General features: G+C 41.6%; 1 protein-coding gene and 1 long non-coding RNA gene across 8 annotated transcripts in view; one reads left to right on the top strand and one right to left on the bottom strand.

Moving 5' to 3' along the window:
* The window catches only part of LOC106993181 (uncharacterized), a 169,580-nt gene that overhangs the window by 126,062 nt on the left and 25,346 nt on the right, over positions 1-18,172 (top strand). The window lies entirely within an intron of this gene.
* CD84 (CD84 molecule) overlaps positions 7,058-18,172 on the bottom strand; it is a 44,219-nt gene continuing 33,104 nt past the window's right edge. For 4 of the 7 annotated variants that reach the window (XM_077940403.1, XM_077940412.1, XM_001117595.5 and 1 more), the window contains 3 exons: positions 16,930-17,027; positions 15,913-15,975; positions 12,364-14,323 (listed from right to left, as the gene is read on the bottom strand). In XM_077940403.1, coding sequence (XP_077796529.1) covers positions 14,258-14,323; positions 15,913-15,975; positions 16,930-17,027 — 227 coding nt within the window. In that variant the 3' untranslated portion in view covers positions 12,364-14,257. Of the gene's footprint in view, positions 14,324-15,912; positions 15,976-16,674; positions 16,839-16,929; positions 17,028-18,172 lie in introns of all 7 variants that reach the window. The other 3 variants (XR_013396013.1, XM_077940429.1, XM_077940420.1) reach the window with 3 other exon arrangements.

Raw genomic sequence — 18,172 nt, 5'->3', positions numbered from 1 at the left:
TTCTTCTTTTTTCAGACTATTTTGGCTATTTGGTGTCCCTTCAGATTCAATATGAATTTTAGTATGAGTTTTCCTATTTCTGCAAAAAAATCTTCGGGATGTGATAGGGATTGCATTGAATCTGTAGATTGTATTGCCATCTTAATAATACTAAATCCATGAATACAGGATGTATTTCCGTTTATGTTTGTCTTCTATAATTTCTTTCAGCAATGCCTTACAGCTTTCAGTGTACAAGTATTCCCCTCCTTGGTTAAGTTTCTTCCTAAGTATTTTATTCTTTTTGATGTTATTGTAAATTAAATTGTTTTTCTTATTTTTTGGATTGTTTATTATGAGTTTATAGAAATGGAACTGATTTTTACATGTTGATTTTGTATCCTGCAATTTTGCTGAACTTTTAATTAGCCCTAAGAGTTTTTTTGTGTGTGCTTGTGGTGTGGATTTTATACATATGAGATTATATTATCTTTAGGATTTTATACATATAAGATTATATTATCGGTGAACAGAGAAAATTTTGCTTCTTCCTTTCCAATTAAGATGTCTTTTATTTCTTGTTCTTGTCTAATTTTTCTAGCTAGAGCTTCTAATGTTACACTGAACACAGTGGTAAAAGTGAGCATCTTGTCTTGTTCCTAATCTTAGGAGAAAAACTTACAGCATTTCACCATTGTATATGATGTTAACTGTGGATTTTTAATATATGGCCTTTATTATGTTAAGAAAGTTCTATTGTATTTCTAGTTTGTTGGATAGTTTTTATCATGAAAAGATATTGAACTTTGTCAAATGGCTTTTCTGTCTCAATTAAAATGACCAGTTTTTTTCTTTCATTCTGTTAATGCAGTATATTACATTGATTGATTTTTGTATGTTGAACTATCCTTGCATTCCAGGAATACATTTCAGTAAGTCATGTTGTATAATCCTTTTAATATACTGTTGAATTTTGTTTGCTACTTATTTTGTAAGAATTTTTATGTAAATATTTATAAGCAATATTGGTTTGTAGTTTTGTTTTCTTTTAGTGTCTTTGTCTGGCTTTGGTATCAGGGTAGCGCTGGCTTCACAGAGTGAATTAGGAAGTGGTCTTTTCTTGTTAAGGACTGAGTGTTGATGCCTCTACAAAATGTATGTATTGAAGCTCTAACCCCCAATGTGATGATATTTGGAGATGGGGACTTTGAGAGATAATTAGGCTTGGATGAGGTCATGTGAGTGGGACCCTCATGATGAGATTAGCATACTTATAAGAAAGGAGAGACTAAAGTTCTTGCTTTCTCTCTGCCACATGAGGGCATATAGAGAAGTTGGCCACCTACAAGCCAGGGAGAGTTTTAGCAGCAATTGAATCAGCTGGCACCTTGATCTTGGACATCGAAGCCTTCAGAAATGTGAGAAATAAATTTTATTTATTTAAGCTACCAAGTCTGTGGTATTTTGTCATGGAAGACAGAGTGAATTAATATATTTATCTTCAATGTTTGGAAGAGTTTGAGAAGGATTAGTGTAAAATCTTTTAAAACTCTGGTGACCAGTGAAACCTTCTGATCCAGGACTTCTCCTTGTTGGGAAGTTGTTTTAAAATTATTTACTTAATATTCTTAGTAGTTATAGTTCTAACCAGATTTTCTATTTCTTCACGATTCAGTCTTTGTAAAAATTGTATCTACTTTATCTATGTTATCCCATTTGTTTGTGTACAATTGTTTGTAGTAGTCTCTTCTATTCTTTTCATTTCTGTAAAATTGGTTGTAGTGTCCTCATTTTCATTTCCAATTTTAGTAATTTGAGCACTCTGTTTTTTTTCCATAACCGCTCTAGCTAAATTTGTCAATTTTGTTGATCTTTTAAAGTAACCAACTTTTGGGTTCATCAATTTTCTCTATTTTATCTCCAGTGTAATCTTTATTATTTTCTTTATTCTGATAGTTTTGGGTTCATAGTAGTGGCACTTTCCCACTTGAGATCTGAATTAGGTGAAATAGAGACCAGTTCTTCATGAAATCCCAAGACAGGTTAGAATATTGCAAATAAAGTCTGTTATGTTCCCTCTCATTCAAGGGAGAGAACTGAGAAGTGAACTCCTGCCTCCTCTAAACAAGCTTTCTGCTGGGATGAGGAGGGGGTAGGGCAAGGGCAGGAAAAATGCCATGGAACTTTTCCTACCATTTCAAAAGTGGCTTTTTCTTCATTGGGCATTTGATTGGTTGTTATAAAACTCTGACTGTTTTCCAGAGTTCCTATAAGGTTAATTCAACCATTTGGGGTTTTTTTGTTTGGCTGCTTTTTTTTTTTTTTAATTACTCTAAGTTGGGGAAAAGAGAGAGTTTGGAATTTCCTAGTCCACCACTTTGCTGACATCACTCTCTCCATCTCTATACTTTTATACTGATTTTTAAAAAAATTATAGAAATGTGTTAACATATTTCTTAAGTAACTAAAAATTAGTGACATTACCCAAGATCTTGGTGGATAAATAATACTTTCTCTAAGGAATCAATGCCCCTTAGAAAAATGACTGATTCTAGATGTGGGATAGCCTCTTATATGTTTTTCTTGACTCACTTTACTAACAAGGATCTTCAATACAATACAGTTGAAGAGTAGCAGTGATCTTGTATTCACTGAATATGAGAATGGTTACTTGTATTCATTACTTTATTAAGAATCCCTCTAATGTTTCCAATAAATGTTTAGTACATATGCTGTATCAAGTTGTAAAAGTTTAACCTGAGCCAGTCATTTGCTTATTTGCTCTCAGCTCTATTCCAACCCATCTGTGCTCTTTATTTTTCAGAAGGTTAGAAGTCTGCAAGCTACATTTATCTTTTCCTTTGTCAGATGGCTTCTGATTAGATTTCGTCACTGGGTGGTATTGGTTAAATTTGGATGGAAGGAATAAATTATATTTTTTCCATAATCTTAGTTTCTGGTAATGTCTTCAGTAATGGCAGTGATAGCAGAAGACGAGTACCACTTCAGGGTTCCTGGCATAGCAGTGCAGTTCCAGCAAGCATGTCAGAAGTCTTGCTAGTGTGGTACTTGCAGGATCAGGCTTTGATGGTATCATCTGCAGTGGTGAGTGATTTTTGTCTCCCAGAGTCTCATAGTTTTGATGGGACTGTGAACTCTTAGAATCTTGAAAGCTGGCAGCTCTGATTCCCAAGACAAATTTCCATAGGGACAAAGTTCCATAGCAACTTCCTGGAATTACTAATTGCTGGTAACCTCAGCTTCCCTGTTTTACTCTTCCATCACTTTTGGAATCAATTTCCTATATTCAACTTGCTGAGTTTTCAGTATTTAACATGGTTTCCGTTTTTATAAAATTGGACATTGACTAAAATACATTCTATTTTTAGCTTTCTTGAAAACTTTTTAAATCAGTCATGGGTATTCAGTTTTATCAAATATATATTGTAGACTATGTCAAGATTATTATTTTTTTTCCTCTCCTTTAATCTGTTTGAACAGCAGATTACAATAGATGGTTTCTTAGAGATAAATCATCCTGGCACTCTAAGGATAAAATCCTACTTGGTTGCATTTTTTTTCTTTTAATGCATTGCTTTAAAATTGACTGAAGTTTAAGTTAAGATTTTTTAACATTTATATTTATAAGTGAGATCGGACTATATCAGGATGTGGCAGAGTTTTTCTGTAAAGGTCCTGATAGTAAATATTGGACTTTGTGGACCATACAGTCTCCTTTGCAACTACTCAACTCTGCTGCTGTACTGTGGAAGCAGCCATAATAAACACATAAAATAATACATGTTGGCAGTGTTTTAATAAAACTTTATTTATAGATGCTGAAATTTGAATTTCACATAATTTTAACATGTCCCAAAATATTATCATTCTTTGAATTCTTTTCAACCATTTAAAAAATGTAAACTATTCTTAGTTTGTGGGTCAAATAAAAACAGATGGCAGACTGGATGTGGCCACAGGCCATAGTTTTCTAACTCCTGGTCTATGTGTCTCTTTTTGGGGGATCATCCTTATCTGGCTTTGGAATCAATGTTATATTATAGTATTTAATGAATTTGGAAGCTTCCCACTGTTTTCTATGCCTTGGGACAGTCAAGATGACTGGGAATTATCCTTTCACTATAGGTGATAGGACTAGTCCATAAGACTGTCTAGTCTGGTACACTTTTGGCAATTAGACCACTGAATATCTTTCCATTTTTCTCAGGTTAAAGAAGTTCTTCTAATTATAAACTTTCTTTCTTTCTTTCTTTCTTTCTTTCTTTCTTTCTTTCTTTCTTTCTTTCTTTCTTTCTTTCTTTCTTTCTTTCTTTCTTTCTTTCTCTTCTTTTCTTTTTTTCTTTCTTTTGAGAAAGAGTCTTGCTCTGTTACCCAGGCTGGAGTGCAGTGACACCATCTCAGCTCACTGCAACCTCCACCTCCTGGGTTCAAGCAATTCTTGTGCCTCAGCCTTCCGAGTAGCTGGGACTACAGGTGTGTGCCACTACACCCAACTAATTTTTTTTTTATTTTTTTATTTTTAGTAGAGACGGGGTTTCATCATGTTGACTAGGCTGGTCTTGAACTCCTGGCCTCAAGTAATCCACCCGCCTCAGCCTCCCAAAGTATTGGGATTACAGGTGTGAGCCACTGTACCAGGGCTTAATTATAAATTTTCAACTTATAAATTATCATATATACAAAGCCTTATACCACAGCAATCCATTTGTCCTTTCTGCCACCAGATGACATTAGCATGGACAATATAACCATTATTTGTGTTTTGGAAAGATCACTCTGGTTGTGGTGTAGAGACTGGATTGGACTGGGAGCAGGCATGACTGCAAGAGGTCAGGTGCTATTGTTTGGGTAAGAGATGATGGCAACCCGGACTATTGTAGTTAGTGGTGAAAGAGAGGTAGATAGACTGTAGTGACATTCAGGAGTTGTGTTGGGGTTTTCAAGACCACCCCCAGATTCAGTCATTCACTAGGGGGACTCACAAGACTCAGCATATAGCCATAGTTATGGCCGATTTATTACAGTGAATCAACACAAAGAAAATCAGCAAAGGCAAAAGGGTAAAGTCCAGAGGAAACCAGGTGCAAGCTTCTAGAGTCCTCCCACAGTGGAGTCAAACAGGAGGTATGTAATTCCTTCAACAACATGTTGTGACATGTTTGAAATGTAATCTACCAAGGAAGCTTGATGGAGCCTAGGCATTTAGGGTTTTTCTCTGCAGTCAGTAATGTAGGCACCCTCTACCTAGCATGCACTAAAATTCCAGAATCCAAGAAGGAAAGCAGATATTCAGCAAAAACCAAAGCGTTGTGCCAACAGTTCAGGCACAGTGTAAGTCATCCTTATCAGGGAATGGTAGGAACCATCCCAAAGTCCAAGTTCCCAGACACCAGCCAAGGGCCAACCTTATAAGCATGCCCTTCATAGGACAGCAGTTTTAGGCCTGCTGTGTTAACTCTTCTGTGTTTCCTGAAAAGCAGGTAAAAATCATTATTTTCTAGTGCATTTCCAACCAACGGTTTTATAGAATCTATGAAGGTAATATACTTTAGAAATAAACAGAATATCTGGCTTTGTCATTGATACATATGCCAAAGGATTGTAACATCCCAGCTAAGGCAATTAAAGGCTGATAAACTATTGCATCTTCAGTAATTAAAGTATTACAAATTGAGGACTACTTGCACTGGGTCAGGCACTGTGGATACAAATGGTGACAAAACCACGCATGATCTGTGTCCTGATGGAACTCACAGTCCAGTGACGGAAGAGAGGAATTAATCAAATAATCACAGGGAGAAATATTTAAAGACAAAATTAAAAACTGCTGTAAAGGCGAGAGGTGTTGTACTATGAGCACAAAATGTGGGCATCAGATGTGGCCTGGAGGAACAGAGAAAACTTTCCCCAGGAAGGGACACTTGAGTTTATCCCAGAAGAATGAATGAATGGGCACTGTGTAAATCAGTGATGTTGTGTATTGGAGGTAGTGAGGGTAAGAAGGTGGAGGTAATCTCAAGTTGAAAGTCCTATGGCTAACGTGTAGATGAAATGAAATGAAATGTGCTAAACCTCAGAGAGCACTGGAGAAACACTAGCAAAATTTGTTTATCTTCTCAAATTGTTGCTGTATCTGCCTACACAGTTTCTACACAGGGACTCTGAAATTCTTCATGGGTAGCAGTCAGTTTCAACCCCACAAGAGGATGTAGCTGGGGAGCTGGAAGACCAGGCTCATTTGCAAAGTCTGGCTCAGAACAGAGCAGCTGCGGCCTCTTTGATAGGCAGGGAATAGAGGAAGTGGTTTTGTCTCAGGCCTAAAAACCACTTGCTATCTCACACAGCCCCTCTTAGTAAGTCACCTCCCTTTCAGTGTTTACCAAACATTCTGAGGCCCTGCACCTACAGTTCTGTGGGAACCACAACCTCATTCTCCTCAGTTAAAAGCCCAGTCTTTTTATCCCTTTCCTCCAAGTGGCACTATGGGTGACACAGAGACTTTCTACTCTCCAATTTTGGACTCAGACTCTGAATGTGATTTCCAGGACGCCTTTTCCTCTCCTGATATGTGGGCGCCAATCCAAATTCAGTTCAGCAAATACTTACTAAGCTCTACTAGGCACCGGCTCCTGTGATAGGGCACCGTGAGTGAAAAATTGTAAGACAAAGCTCCTGCCCTGGAGGGAGATGACCCCCAAAATGTGATTTAAGTCCTCAAATTCCTCTCTCTAGGTTGATCAAGGCAGAACTCTCTTCTCCATCTGTGATGAAGCACCTCTGCTGCCCTCTGGGTTCTTTCTGTTTCTGGTATTTGTCCTTCCTGTCTCTAGCTTCTCAGTCTCCTCCCAAGGTCCCAATCATCTCTCCACATCACTCTTTCTTTTTTTCATTGTCTGTCTTATACCCTCAATCCCTTGGTCTCTTGTGTCCACTCAGGGCTTAGATTTTCAGATGGCACAGGGCTTTTATCAGGTGGACTATCTCCTTTGCTGTTTCATCTGCTTCATTTTTGTTGCTCTCAAAAACCAAAACAAAGTAAAACACAAAAGAGAATAGATGCATTATGAAATAATATTTATTGTGTCCTGCTGCAATGGAGCCTGTAGTCTCATTTCTCAGGCACTTACAAGGTAAAATTTATGAACCATACTTTATTAATGGACACTTACAAATGCCTGAAATAAAAGATGACTTGTAGAGGGGATACGATATGTTGTTGCAAACATGACACCTAGCTTCTGGAATAGGGTTAGTGGCACTTGCCGCTAGTGAGCATAATTTTCACATTCAAATGAATAATGAACTAATCAATAAACTTTTTGTTGAGGAATTGAGGCACTCAGACACAAAACACAAAATTAGGCACTCAGACACAAAACAACTTATTAGCTAGTTGGAGAAAAGAGCTAAGAAATACCATATCTATATAATTATCAGAGAATGTGATAAAAAGCTACTACTCTGTAATCATGTGCCAAATGCTATAAAAGTATAAATAGAGGGCTATATATTTAGCTTTGGACGGGAGGTTTTGAAAGGCCATACAAAGGGGATATTCTGTCTAATCCTTGATGTATGAAAAAGTCAGAGACAGAAAGGAGAGAAGGGCATCCCAGACAGAGGACACAACATGGGCAAAGGCATGGGAGGATTTGGTGGTTGTGTGGGCCCATGATAATTCTGTGTGGCTGGAGCCTAGGGAGCAGGCAGGAGACAGCCTGGAAGGTCTGATGGGTCAGATTGCTAAGGAGTGTGGTTCCCCAGGAAAAACATTTTAGTATGGAAGTGAAGTGATAAGATCCTTGTTTTAGAAAGATTTCTCTTTATGTAATAGCAACCCAGGTAACACGTGATAAAGCAACGATCTGAGGGAGTGAGCATATAGAGGGAAGGTGTGTTAGAGAATTAGACCGATTGAGGGCACATGGCTGAGAAGAGCCATATAGAGAAGTTGGAAGTGACAGGACCTATTCTCTGACTAGATGTAGAGGGATCTGGGGTGACAGGGAGAATGAAGGAGCCAAGGATGAAAAAGTTGTCTGCCTTGGGTAGCTGCTGATTGGTGAAGCAGTGAAGAATCGCAGTTCTGCACCCAGCCCCTGGAGTTGAATCCTGGCTTTTCTATTTACTAGGATGAACTACTGTGACTCAGCCTTAAAGACTTCACCTTTCTGTGACTTGGTTTCCTACTTTGTAAAAAGGAGGATGGTTGTATCTTCTTCAGAAGGCAGATGAGTTTTAATGTTTCTTATGGGCTTTAAATGAGTAAATGTAAAACAAGACAGGGAATAGTACATAGTAGGCACTGGATAAATGTTAATTATTTTGATTATGGTGGATCATTAGCATAGGAAAAACAGAAGGAAAGCAAGTTGGGAGGTCAGAGACAGACCTGTGAGTTCAATTTTGGACACACTAAACTTGAGGTGACTTTTGACATCTATGTAGAGATGATCCATAAACTATTGGAAATACAAGTTGTAAATGAAAGAGTTGAGATTATGAGCATTTAAAGATTCTCTGACAAATAATTTATGAATTATTTGCCTACAACAAGATCTTATAAGAAAAATATTTCTCTTTTGCAAAGATTTGGCCATTTTCCGGTCACAGAATTGATCCATCCCAAACCCAGAGACTCGTACAGGGCTGTTGAGAACTGTCTGGGCAATCATCCAGTAACAGTTAATAATTATCATCTATTCTTTTGTGAATTCCCAAAGTCTGCAAGTCTCTAGAGAATGTATTAGTCATGACTTTGCTTCCTCAAGTCAGAATTCAAGACTTTTTAAATGGTCCTTTGTCAAAATGCATGAACACTTTCATATGTTTTGAAAAATTACAGAGCTCCTCACACTTGGATGGGGGCTTATTTAAGTCTAAACATGCACAGCTGTTTTTTTTAACCACAAAATTGTTCAGCATAATTCTCCAAATTCTTATCTCTTCTTTTGTTTCTGTTATTTTTGTGATTTTTAGTGGTGGAAATTTACGGTTTCTCTCATTTTATATTAACTCATCAGAGTGTTTATGACCTGAAACCCCTGTCTGTCCAAAATGCATATGAAGAGCTCTATCCAACCTTCTTTAATTAAATGGGCATTTTCAACAGAAAAGTTGAGTGGTTATCTAGATAACAATGGAATTAATATATTAATATATTTACTTTGAGCTGCTTTTAGTACCTAAAAATATTAGCATATGCAAGTATTCATTCAATAGATATTTGTGGTCCACCTATTATGTGTCAGGCAAAGTGCCAGGTGTATGTACACCTAAGGCCAAGTGCCAGGTATGCGGAATCCACAGGAGGTAAAAAGGGGCCACATGGCAGAGTACAAGTACGTGGCCCTTGGTGGCAAGAAGTCTTGAGTTCAAATCCTGTCTTCCCAGCTTTCCAACTTTGCCAAGGTATTCATTATGTCACCCTTAGAGTTAACTGGAAGAATTAATTTCTACTTTACAGGGCTGTCATGAGTATTGACAACAATGTATGAGGCATCTAGTTTAGTAGTTGGTATACAAAATAAGCCCTCAATGATTCTTACAGGCTCCCTACCTTCAAGGAGCTCTCTATTATTATTATTTATTATTATTATTATTTAAGTATATCCCCTGTTCTCTCAGTCTAACTGGGGAGGCAGATATAGCATCAGGTAAATATACTGTTGTATAATAACAGGGGGAAAAACATTGCATATAACAAAATATATCTGAATAAGGAGGGATGAGAGTTAAAAGTTTGATATACAACATTAATTTTGCATAATACTAGCTGCATTTCTGTTGTAAGAAGCTTATTTCATGTATTTGGATTAGCATCTTCTGATGATTTCAGGCCTAGAAGAACAGCTTATAAAAAAATTCCAGAACTTTGTCATGCACAGGCACATTCCTGTGTGAATAACATCTCATTTAATCCCCACATCAACTCTACAAGGTAGGCACTATTATTATCCCCATTTTAAAGATGGACAACCTGAGGTACAGAGAGGTTAAAGTGACTTGCCTAAGGTCACATGACTAAGAAACCAGGATTCAGAACGAGGCACTCTACTGTCAGAGCCCACATTTATGACCACTCATTATACTTCCTCTTATTGTCTTTGTTATTCAAACTTTATTTTTTTTTTCTTTTGAGATGGAGTCTCACTCTCTCACCCAGGCTGGAGTGCAGTGGTGTGATCTCAGCTCACTGCAACCTCTACCTCCCAGGTTCAAGTGATTCTCTTGCCTCAGCTTCCTGAGTGGCTGGGACTACAGACACGCGCCACCATGCCTGGCTAATTTTTTTTTTTTTTTTTTTTTTTTTTTTTTTTGTATTTTTAGTAGAGACACGGTTTCACAATGTTGGCCAGGCTGGTCTCGAACTCCTTGTGATCCGCCCACCTTGGCCTCCAAAAATTCTAGGATTACAGGCATGAGCCACTGTGCTTGGCCTTCAAGCTTCATTTTACAACTAGTAGAGACTGTCACTAATTATTCTTGAGAAAATTTATACAAATCAACGGAAATTCAGAGAAAAGTTAAACAGAAGAAAAATAATGAGTCTGGAAGAAAATATTGCCCAGCCATTCCTTCTCTCCAGGCAAGACCTAAGACATGCTCTCTGTGGACACAGTCCAAACCTGACAGGCTCCTTCCTGCCTGTGCCCGGTTTCCAAGCTGGCCCAACTAGGCTATTCCCTCATAGCCTGTGTAGTTTAGAGTGTTCTATAGATTTTTTAAAATCATATTTTAAATGAGCTTCACTTTCTGCTTCTAAGAATCATGAGCTGCAACATTCCTCATTTTCTCAGTTGAGTCCCTCAGTAAAGCCCAAGGTGTCTGCGGGCAGAGGGACTGTCCTGACCTACTAGAACGTTCCACCAGAGGGCTCTGTCTCTGAGATTTCCATTTTGATGCACATTTTAAAAAACCGGCACACTTTGGTCTGATACAAGATCCTGTTCCATGATGCTTTGGTTTTATAGACCTCTTGGTCACAGTCTAGTTCATCTGGAAAGTTGTGGAGGGAAAAATAAGATCACATGTATTTTACAGAAGGAAAATCTAAGAACTGAGCCCTAGAGAGAAGGGTGAACAGATAATATGTTCATGAATCAGGAGATTCACAGGAGAGAAACAGTGAGAGGAGAGACAAGAGCAGGGTATTCTAAGCCCAAAGGCCACCTTCAGAATTCCTGGGCTCTGGCTTCATTCCAGGTTTGCTCTTCTGGAAGACCTGACAGATCTAACCTGCTTCCGATTTTTATTTTTGACAATACACACAAGGGCATTAGGACACCAGGAATTTTCCTTGAGTGGGTAATTAGGAGGAGGAAGAGGGTAAGTTAGAGAATAAAGATGTTCAGGAATGAGTCTTCAACGCATCCACAGAGTGAGGAGTGGTTTTATTTTAGGAGAAACGCAGCCTGTTCAGTGTCACTTTGGAGCTCCTCCATCCTTTACGACCAAGCCTCTTTATTCCTTCCTGTACGTCTTTTCTTGGGGTGCTGCGTTTCACCTCCTGACAACTGGTTCGGTGCTTCAGCTGACCTCTTAGTTGGTCTGCCTAACTCTGAAAGTCTTCTCCCTCCAAAATGCCTTTACACTCAGAACAGCCTCTGATGTATGCATCCTGATATTTATTTTATTTTATTTATTTTTTTTTGAGACAGAGTCTCACTCTGTTGCCCAGGCTGGAGTGCAGTAGCAGGATCTCAGCTCACTGCAGCCTCCATCTCCCAGGTTCAAGCGATTCTCCCACCTCAGCCTCCCAAGTAGCTGGAATTACAGGTGTGCACCACCACATCCAGCTAATTTTTTGTATTTTAAGTACAAAAGGGGTTTCACCATGTTGGCCAGGCTCCTCTCATATTCCTGACTTCAAGTGATCCACCCGCCTTGGTCTCCCAAAGAGCTGGGATTACAGGCGTGAGCCACCGTGCCCAGCTGCATCCTGATATTTAATGCTTGCCAGAATTTGATTGCATCATGCTTATTGGCTTCTATCTTTTTTTTTTTTTTTTTCGAGATGGAACTTCACTGTGTCTCTCCCAGGCTGGAGTGCAGTGCTGTGATCTCAGCTCACTGCAACCTCCACTTCCTGGGTTCAAGCGATTCTCCTGCCTCAGCCTCCAGAGTAGCTGGGACTACAGATGTGTGCCACCATACCTGGCTAATTTTGTATTTTTAGTAGAGATGGAGTTTCACCATGTTGGCCAGACTAATCTTGAACTTCTGACCTCAGGTAATCAGCCTGCCTTGGCCTCCCAAAGTGTTAGGATTACAGGCGTGAGCCACCACCCCCAGCTGGCTTCTGTCTATCTGTACTTCCCACATGTACAATGTAGTGAGGAAAACAAATAATTAGTTATGCAGTAAGGCAGAATGAGATGAGTTTTAGTGATAGAAGGACCAAAGGGGAAGAAACAGCAGTGTGAAAAGATCCTTGATTAATTTTGACTCCTGATACCAGGGAAAGCTTTACAGAAGAGGTACCATTTGAGGTGGGTGTTGAAGGACATGGAAATGGACATGGGGTGAGGGCACACATTTGGCTGGGGCACTCTGCCACACATAGGCAAGGGACTGTGAGCATGCATCTGGAAAGGTGCTCTGAATACACCCCACTGATCCAGGCCCCTGCTCATTTTTCATGCTTCTCTCACTTGGAGGCCCTCTGTCTTCCTCATTCTCTATCCAAATTTCATCCATCCTTCAAGGCCCAGCTTCAGCCCTGCCCCCTCATAAAGTCTTTTTTGACTGTTCATGCCATTACTTGCAGCTTCAGTTCAGCGTTAACTGTAGTGTCTGTGCTGGAATTGTCTCCTGAGCTACACAAGGACAGACATTATGCACATCTTCTATTTTGGGGCCTTGCAGCTCCTAACATAGTGCTAATGGTAGTTGGTGCTAGATGAGTCTATGGATTCATTTACTGGGACTGATGTCTTTATCTGCTTAAATGCAGCCCGTTTCTGCTGTCCAGCCTAGGACTGTTCATGGGGACTTACGAGTTAGCTGATTATATTTACTAACACATAAGGGAAACACTTCCTCCAATGATCATATAAATGTCCTGCTCAGCTGTGAATGATTCCTCCTCATTGTGGAGAGTTAATGCCTGTGTAAGCTGGCTGGTGGACTGTTTGTGGGGGATGCCGGGATGGGGGCATTCTGTCTCAGCTTAAACCCCGTAGTTCTCTGAGCCTTTGGAACTGGGATGAACCCAGTTTCATCATCTGCACCATCATCTCCCCAGTTCCTTCTGGAGAATGACTCTGTTTCTTGCAAGGTCTATTTTGATGGTTGGATTACACCCAGTTCCCCAGAAGTATGAGAAATATAAGCTGGTCAACTCCTTTTGGAGAGCGGGAATACTGGGCATGGCTGCTTCTTCTGCTGAGGCTGCTTGGAGTGATACAGAAGGAAATCTTGGCCAGAAAGAAAATCCTATGAGGTTTCTGAAGTAGCAGTCCAAGGAAAGTGTCCCAGCGGTCTCTAGACTGTACAGAAAGAACATTTTCCAACACTCCATTTGGAGAGTGTGTCTACATGGCTGAGAGCCACAACTCTGACAGAGACCCACACAGCACTGTCATCTGTGTTTGGACTTATTAAGCCTGTCGTGCCCTGCACAAAGATCCCAGACAAAGGGATGACTGTGCTTATATGCAGCCCACATTCTGCTCCCCAAGCCAGGCACTCGGGGGAAGGGCTGCATCTGCCTCAAGCGAAGGGTACCTTTTCCTAATTTGCTCAAGATGCATGGTGGAGGACACGCACCGGGGATCTTCACACATACTGACTATGAGCACAGCATCTTGGCTGGTGTGCCATGGCCTATTACAGGTGTACAAAATATTGATCCCCTTCTCCCACAGTCACTGGGCAGGGTTGTTACCTCCATTCACAAGAGGCCTCTAGTCATATGCAGCTTCTGGAAGTGAGCAATCTTGATTGCTTATCCCAGTGTGCCATAAAAATATTATTTTCTACATGTGCTATGATGGGAGGAAGTTTGGGAAAACTATACTAGGTAACATGCTTTATCATTCATTCAGAAGGGAGCCATTTCAGGAAGGGTGTGCGTCCATTTTCCATTTAGGCACAAGCTATGCCCAGCAGAAGGTTTCCTGCTTTGCTTACAAGTTGAGATGTAGCAGTTTGCAATCTCCCAGTAAGAGCTAGGCAGAGAAGATCTGGATCCAGGGAACCTGCTAGTATTGGTGGTTGTAACTCAGTTTCCAGAGGGAGAGTTCAGCCCGGCAGCCTAGATCACAATTTCATAGCTTGAAGTCCCAGGAGGTTTACTGTCCCGTGTGCTGGCTTTCCCCATCTGTGCAGGAGAGGAACATGTGAGAAAATGTTAACTGAGAGGGGCTGCTGGGGAACTCCAGTCCTGCAAGTTCCCAGGGGAGTTAAGCAAATGGCACAGGGGGATGCCTTAGATTTGCCTCGTGCTGGGAAAATCTGGGGTAGCAGGGCCTTGTTCTTTGCTGAGTCCCTCGTGTCTGCTCCAGCCACCCCCGATTTGGGAGGCCCTGAGCAATTAACTTCTTAGCCCAGAAAAGAGCAATGAGAGGGAATGGGGGCAGGGCCATATTTGGAATAGATTTTGATTATAGGCTTGAGGCAACATTCAGGTTCAAGCTACCTGCATACCTTGTTCCTAGTTGAGCCCTAGTTTTTTTGTATCCCAATAACTCCACTTTCACATAGACTCACTGCTAGCATCTCCTGTGCTCTAGGCATTTAGAAGGCTGCAAACAATCTTCCCACTGCCTTGAGGAGTCTTAGGTTTTAAATTAAATACTGACCCAATAATTATCATCTAACTTGTCTATAAGGATTTATCTTGAGATGTCACAATCCAGGACTCCATGATTAATCCCTCAAATTTTATCTCCTTCTAAGTTAGGTTATTCTTCTTCCTCCAACTCTCCTTGAGATCCCGGCACAAATATGCTGGACACCCTGACCCTCACTTCTTGTCTGTCCTTCTCCTTTTCCTCTCCTCTTCTTTCCTCACTCCTCCCCTTCTTTTTCTTTCCCTCCTTCCCTCTCCTGATCACTGAGAAAATAAAGGTCCCTCTATCTGGTTGTCCAGTCCATTTGGCTTATCTTTTCAAGCAAACTGCCCTGTGCTCCAAGTCCTCTTTAAAAGGAAATAGCACCACCCTGCTCGTTGAGCTCATAGATGTCCTCCCTATTGCCTTATAGGATCACTCTTAATTCTTACTCAGTTTAGCTTCCTGCTTGATAGCTCGGCTATTAAACAGGAATACTTAGAAAATATGATTCTTTAAGCAACTCTAAAGCTGTCCTGACTGTAGCCGCAGTGAGGACCTTCAGATAGTGACAATCCCTCCTTAGATCACCAAAAGTTACAGTCCTGTCAGAGGGCTTTGCATATGGTGGAGAAGGACATAAGGCACAGGCATAAGGCACAAGGCACTTGACACTACAAATGGTTGTGCAGGCTGCGTGTGGTAAAAGAGCAGCTGAGGGAGCAAATGAACTGAAAGTCAGCTTCTGCTCCATTTCACCCATCTGGGCATCTGGCATGGGCCTGTGTCTGCTCAGAGGGAAGCACCTGTTTTCTCATTTTCATACCGTGAGCTAGCAGTGACCCCAAGTGTTATACAGGATGGAGTTCCTATACCATAGTCCAGAGGCATAGGGACTTCTGCATTTGAAGGGTGGGATCAGCATCCCAAGTAGGACAACTTGTGGGTGGTCATTGACCTGGGGAGTGGGGCTCTGTACATGGGTGGAAGTATGTATAGACCAAAACCCTAGGCAGTGGGTCCTGAGAACTACAAGGAATACCAGGGGAACCAGCTAGTCCCTGATTGGATGGACTGGGTACACCAGAATGGCTGGAAAAGATAGGAAAACAAGGATAAAAAGCCAGAAAGGGGTTACCTTATCAGCGAACTGCACTTCGGAATAAACTGAATTCACTGGCTCTTCCTTGGAGGGAAGCACCTGTAAAACACACATCTTCCCCTCAGTGAGGGAGCCCAGGCCCAATCTTACAAGTCCCCTTTCCTAATTCTACCCACCATCCTTCTCTGGTCCCACATTTACTAGGTGACCTCCCCCTTGGCCTCAGTTCTGGCTCTGTCCAACTCTGGAGAGGCTTAGGATCGGGAAGGGATAAGGTGGGGGTGAATGGGTAGCAGTTGGACAGGGTCTTGGGGGTGAAAAACCTCAGAGGCCAAGAGGAGGGATACTATGGTTCAGGCTGAGTCCTGCTCAGTCAAGATTTTAGCTTTCCATGGCCTCTATGGATCCAACTGCCCTACCAGTCCAAGCACGGCGCTAGACTGACCAGGCAGACCTCAGTCTCCCCCTTGATTCCATGCAGACTTCAAGGAGGCAGGCTGGTAGGGACACAGGAGAAGGTGATCCAGGGTGGAGGGGAGGGAGGGGCAGGCAGGTAAAGCGGGGGTGGGAGGAGGGGTGTGGAACAGTGACTCTGAGTCTGAGGAAAGCAAGCCGCTACTGCTAGACCAGGAGGGGCATTCAAGGGAACTTGTCTGTCAGTTCTGTTGCCTCGGAGCCCCCTTAGCAACCTGTTCACCACCTTGGTAGTCACATAGCAGCCCTCACCTCACACCAGGAGCTCCTCTGTTGTGTGGCCCCTCTAGGGGGCGTCTTGCTCCTAGTCATGGTTCAACTAACCTGGAGCCAGGCCCACTGTGGGACACTCAGGGCCTCAGCCCATGGAGGCTGCCACGGGGTGACAATGGGTCACGTTCATGTCCTCATAGAAAGATCCGTGGCATCATTTCCCTGACATGGTATTTCCTGATTGGAACCTCTGAACTCTTGGCTGTGGCTGCTTTCTAGACAAAAACAGGCAGAGGGCAATGGTGCCCATGACTCCCTGTCATGGAGATGGTGGCACAGGGGTGTCCATGAATTGCATCAGCTCACCTTGGACTGCAGGATTTCATCATAGATTCTGGACTCTGCTGGCTGGGTGTTCCTTGAAGCCATGACATATGTGTATATGGTTTTCTTTGAGGCAGCATCTGTCTCACAAATAAATATAGACCCACAGTCTGTGAAAGGTGGTTTTTTTTAGAGATGATCTATTCCAATGTTCTCTTTTTAAGATGAAGAAAGGAAGCCACCAGGGGTTAAATGGCTCCCATCCTTTGAAATGGATGCTTGGATCCTCAGAATGTCTCAGGAGTCACTTGGCTGAGGCCTCACCCACAGATCAGTGGGAATTCTCTTCTACTCTAGAGTCCGGATTAGGCCAAAGACAATTTCCCCAACCCCTCCCTGTGTGGGCAGTCAAATGTAGCTCTTCCACCCAGGATCTTCCTTTGTGTCTCTGACACTTACCACTGACTGTCTTGCATGGCTAGTTGACTTTGCATGTCACGGTCTTAGTTTTTTAACTTGATTGATTCTCTGTAGTTATACACTGTTTTACCTTTGGCGCAGACCTTGCTGTAACCATCTCAATGTTAAGCACAGAGTAGATGTTCCATGAGCATTTATTGCTTGTTTGATTGATTCACAGTCTTTTTGTTTGTTTTTGAGACGGGGTTTCACTCTGTCACCCATGTTGGAGTACAGTGGTGCACCTCACAGCTCACTGCAACCTCCATCTTCCGGACTCAAGTGATCCTCCCACCTCAACCTCCTGAGTAGCTGGGACCACAAGTATGTGCCACCACACCCAGCAATTTTTTTGTATTTTTGGTAGAGACAGGGTTTCACTATGTTGCCCAGGCTGGTCTTGAACTCCTGAGCTCAGACGATCCACATGCCTTGATCTCCCAAAGTGCTGGGATTGCAGGCATGAGCCACAACACCCTGCCAATTCACACAGTTAATAAGCATTTATTAAGCTCCTTCTATGTGCCAGGCTCTGTGTGAGGACCCAGAGAAGAAAAGACAGTAGATAAGTCTTTCCTTTTAAGAATGTATAAGCTAGAAGAGACATTCACGTCAGTGTACTCCTTTGCTTTGGTACTAACACAGAACATTTTAGGGTCAAGGTGAAAAAAAATGGCCAGAATTTTGGGCCTTCATAATCCAGGGCACCAATACACCAACAAATAACAGATCTGAGCTGAGCAGTATTACAGGGCTCCAACATTCAGAGTTTAGTTCCATCCCATATTTGGTGAGTATGAGACAAATGGAGTGCTCTCTCTTGTCT

Source organism: Macaca mulatta, chromosome 1 (assembly GCF_049350105.2).
Source record: "Macaca mulatta isolate MMU2019108-1 chromosome 1, T2T-MMU8v2.0, whole genome shotgun sequence".
Classification (NCBI taxonomy): Eukaryota; Metazoa; Chordata; class Mammalia; order Primates; family Cercopithecidae; genus Macaca; species Macaca mulatta.
The sequence above is the reverse complement of the archived record's forward strand: the minus strand, read 5'-3'. Positions and strand labels throughout refer to the sequence as shown.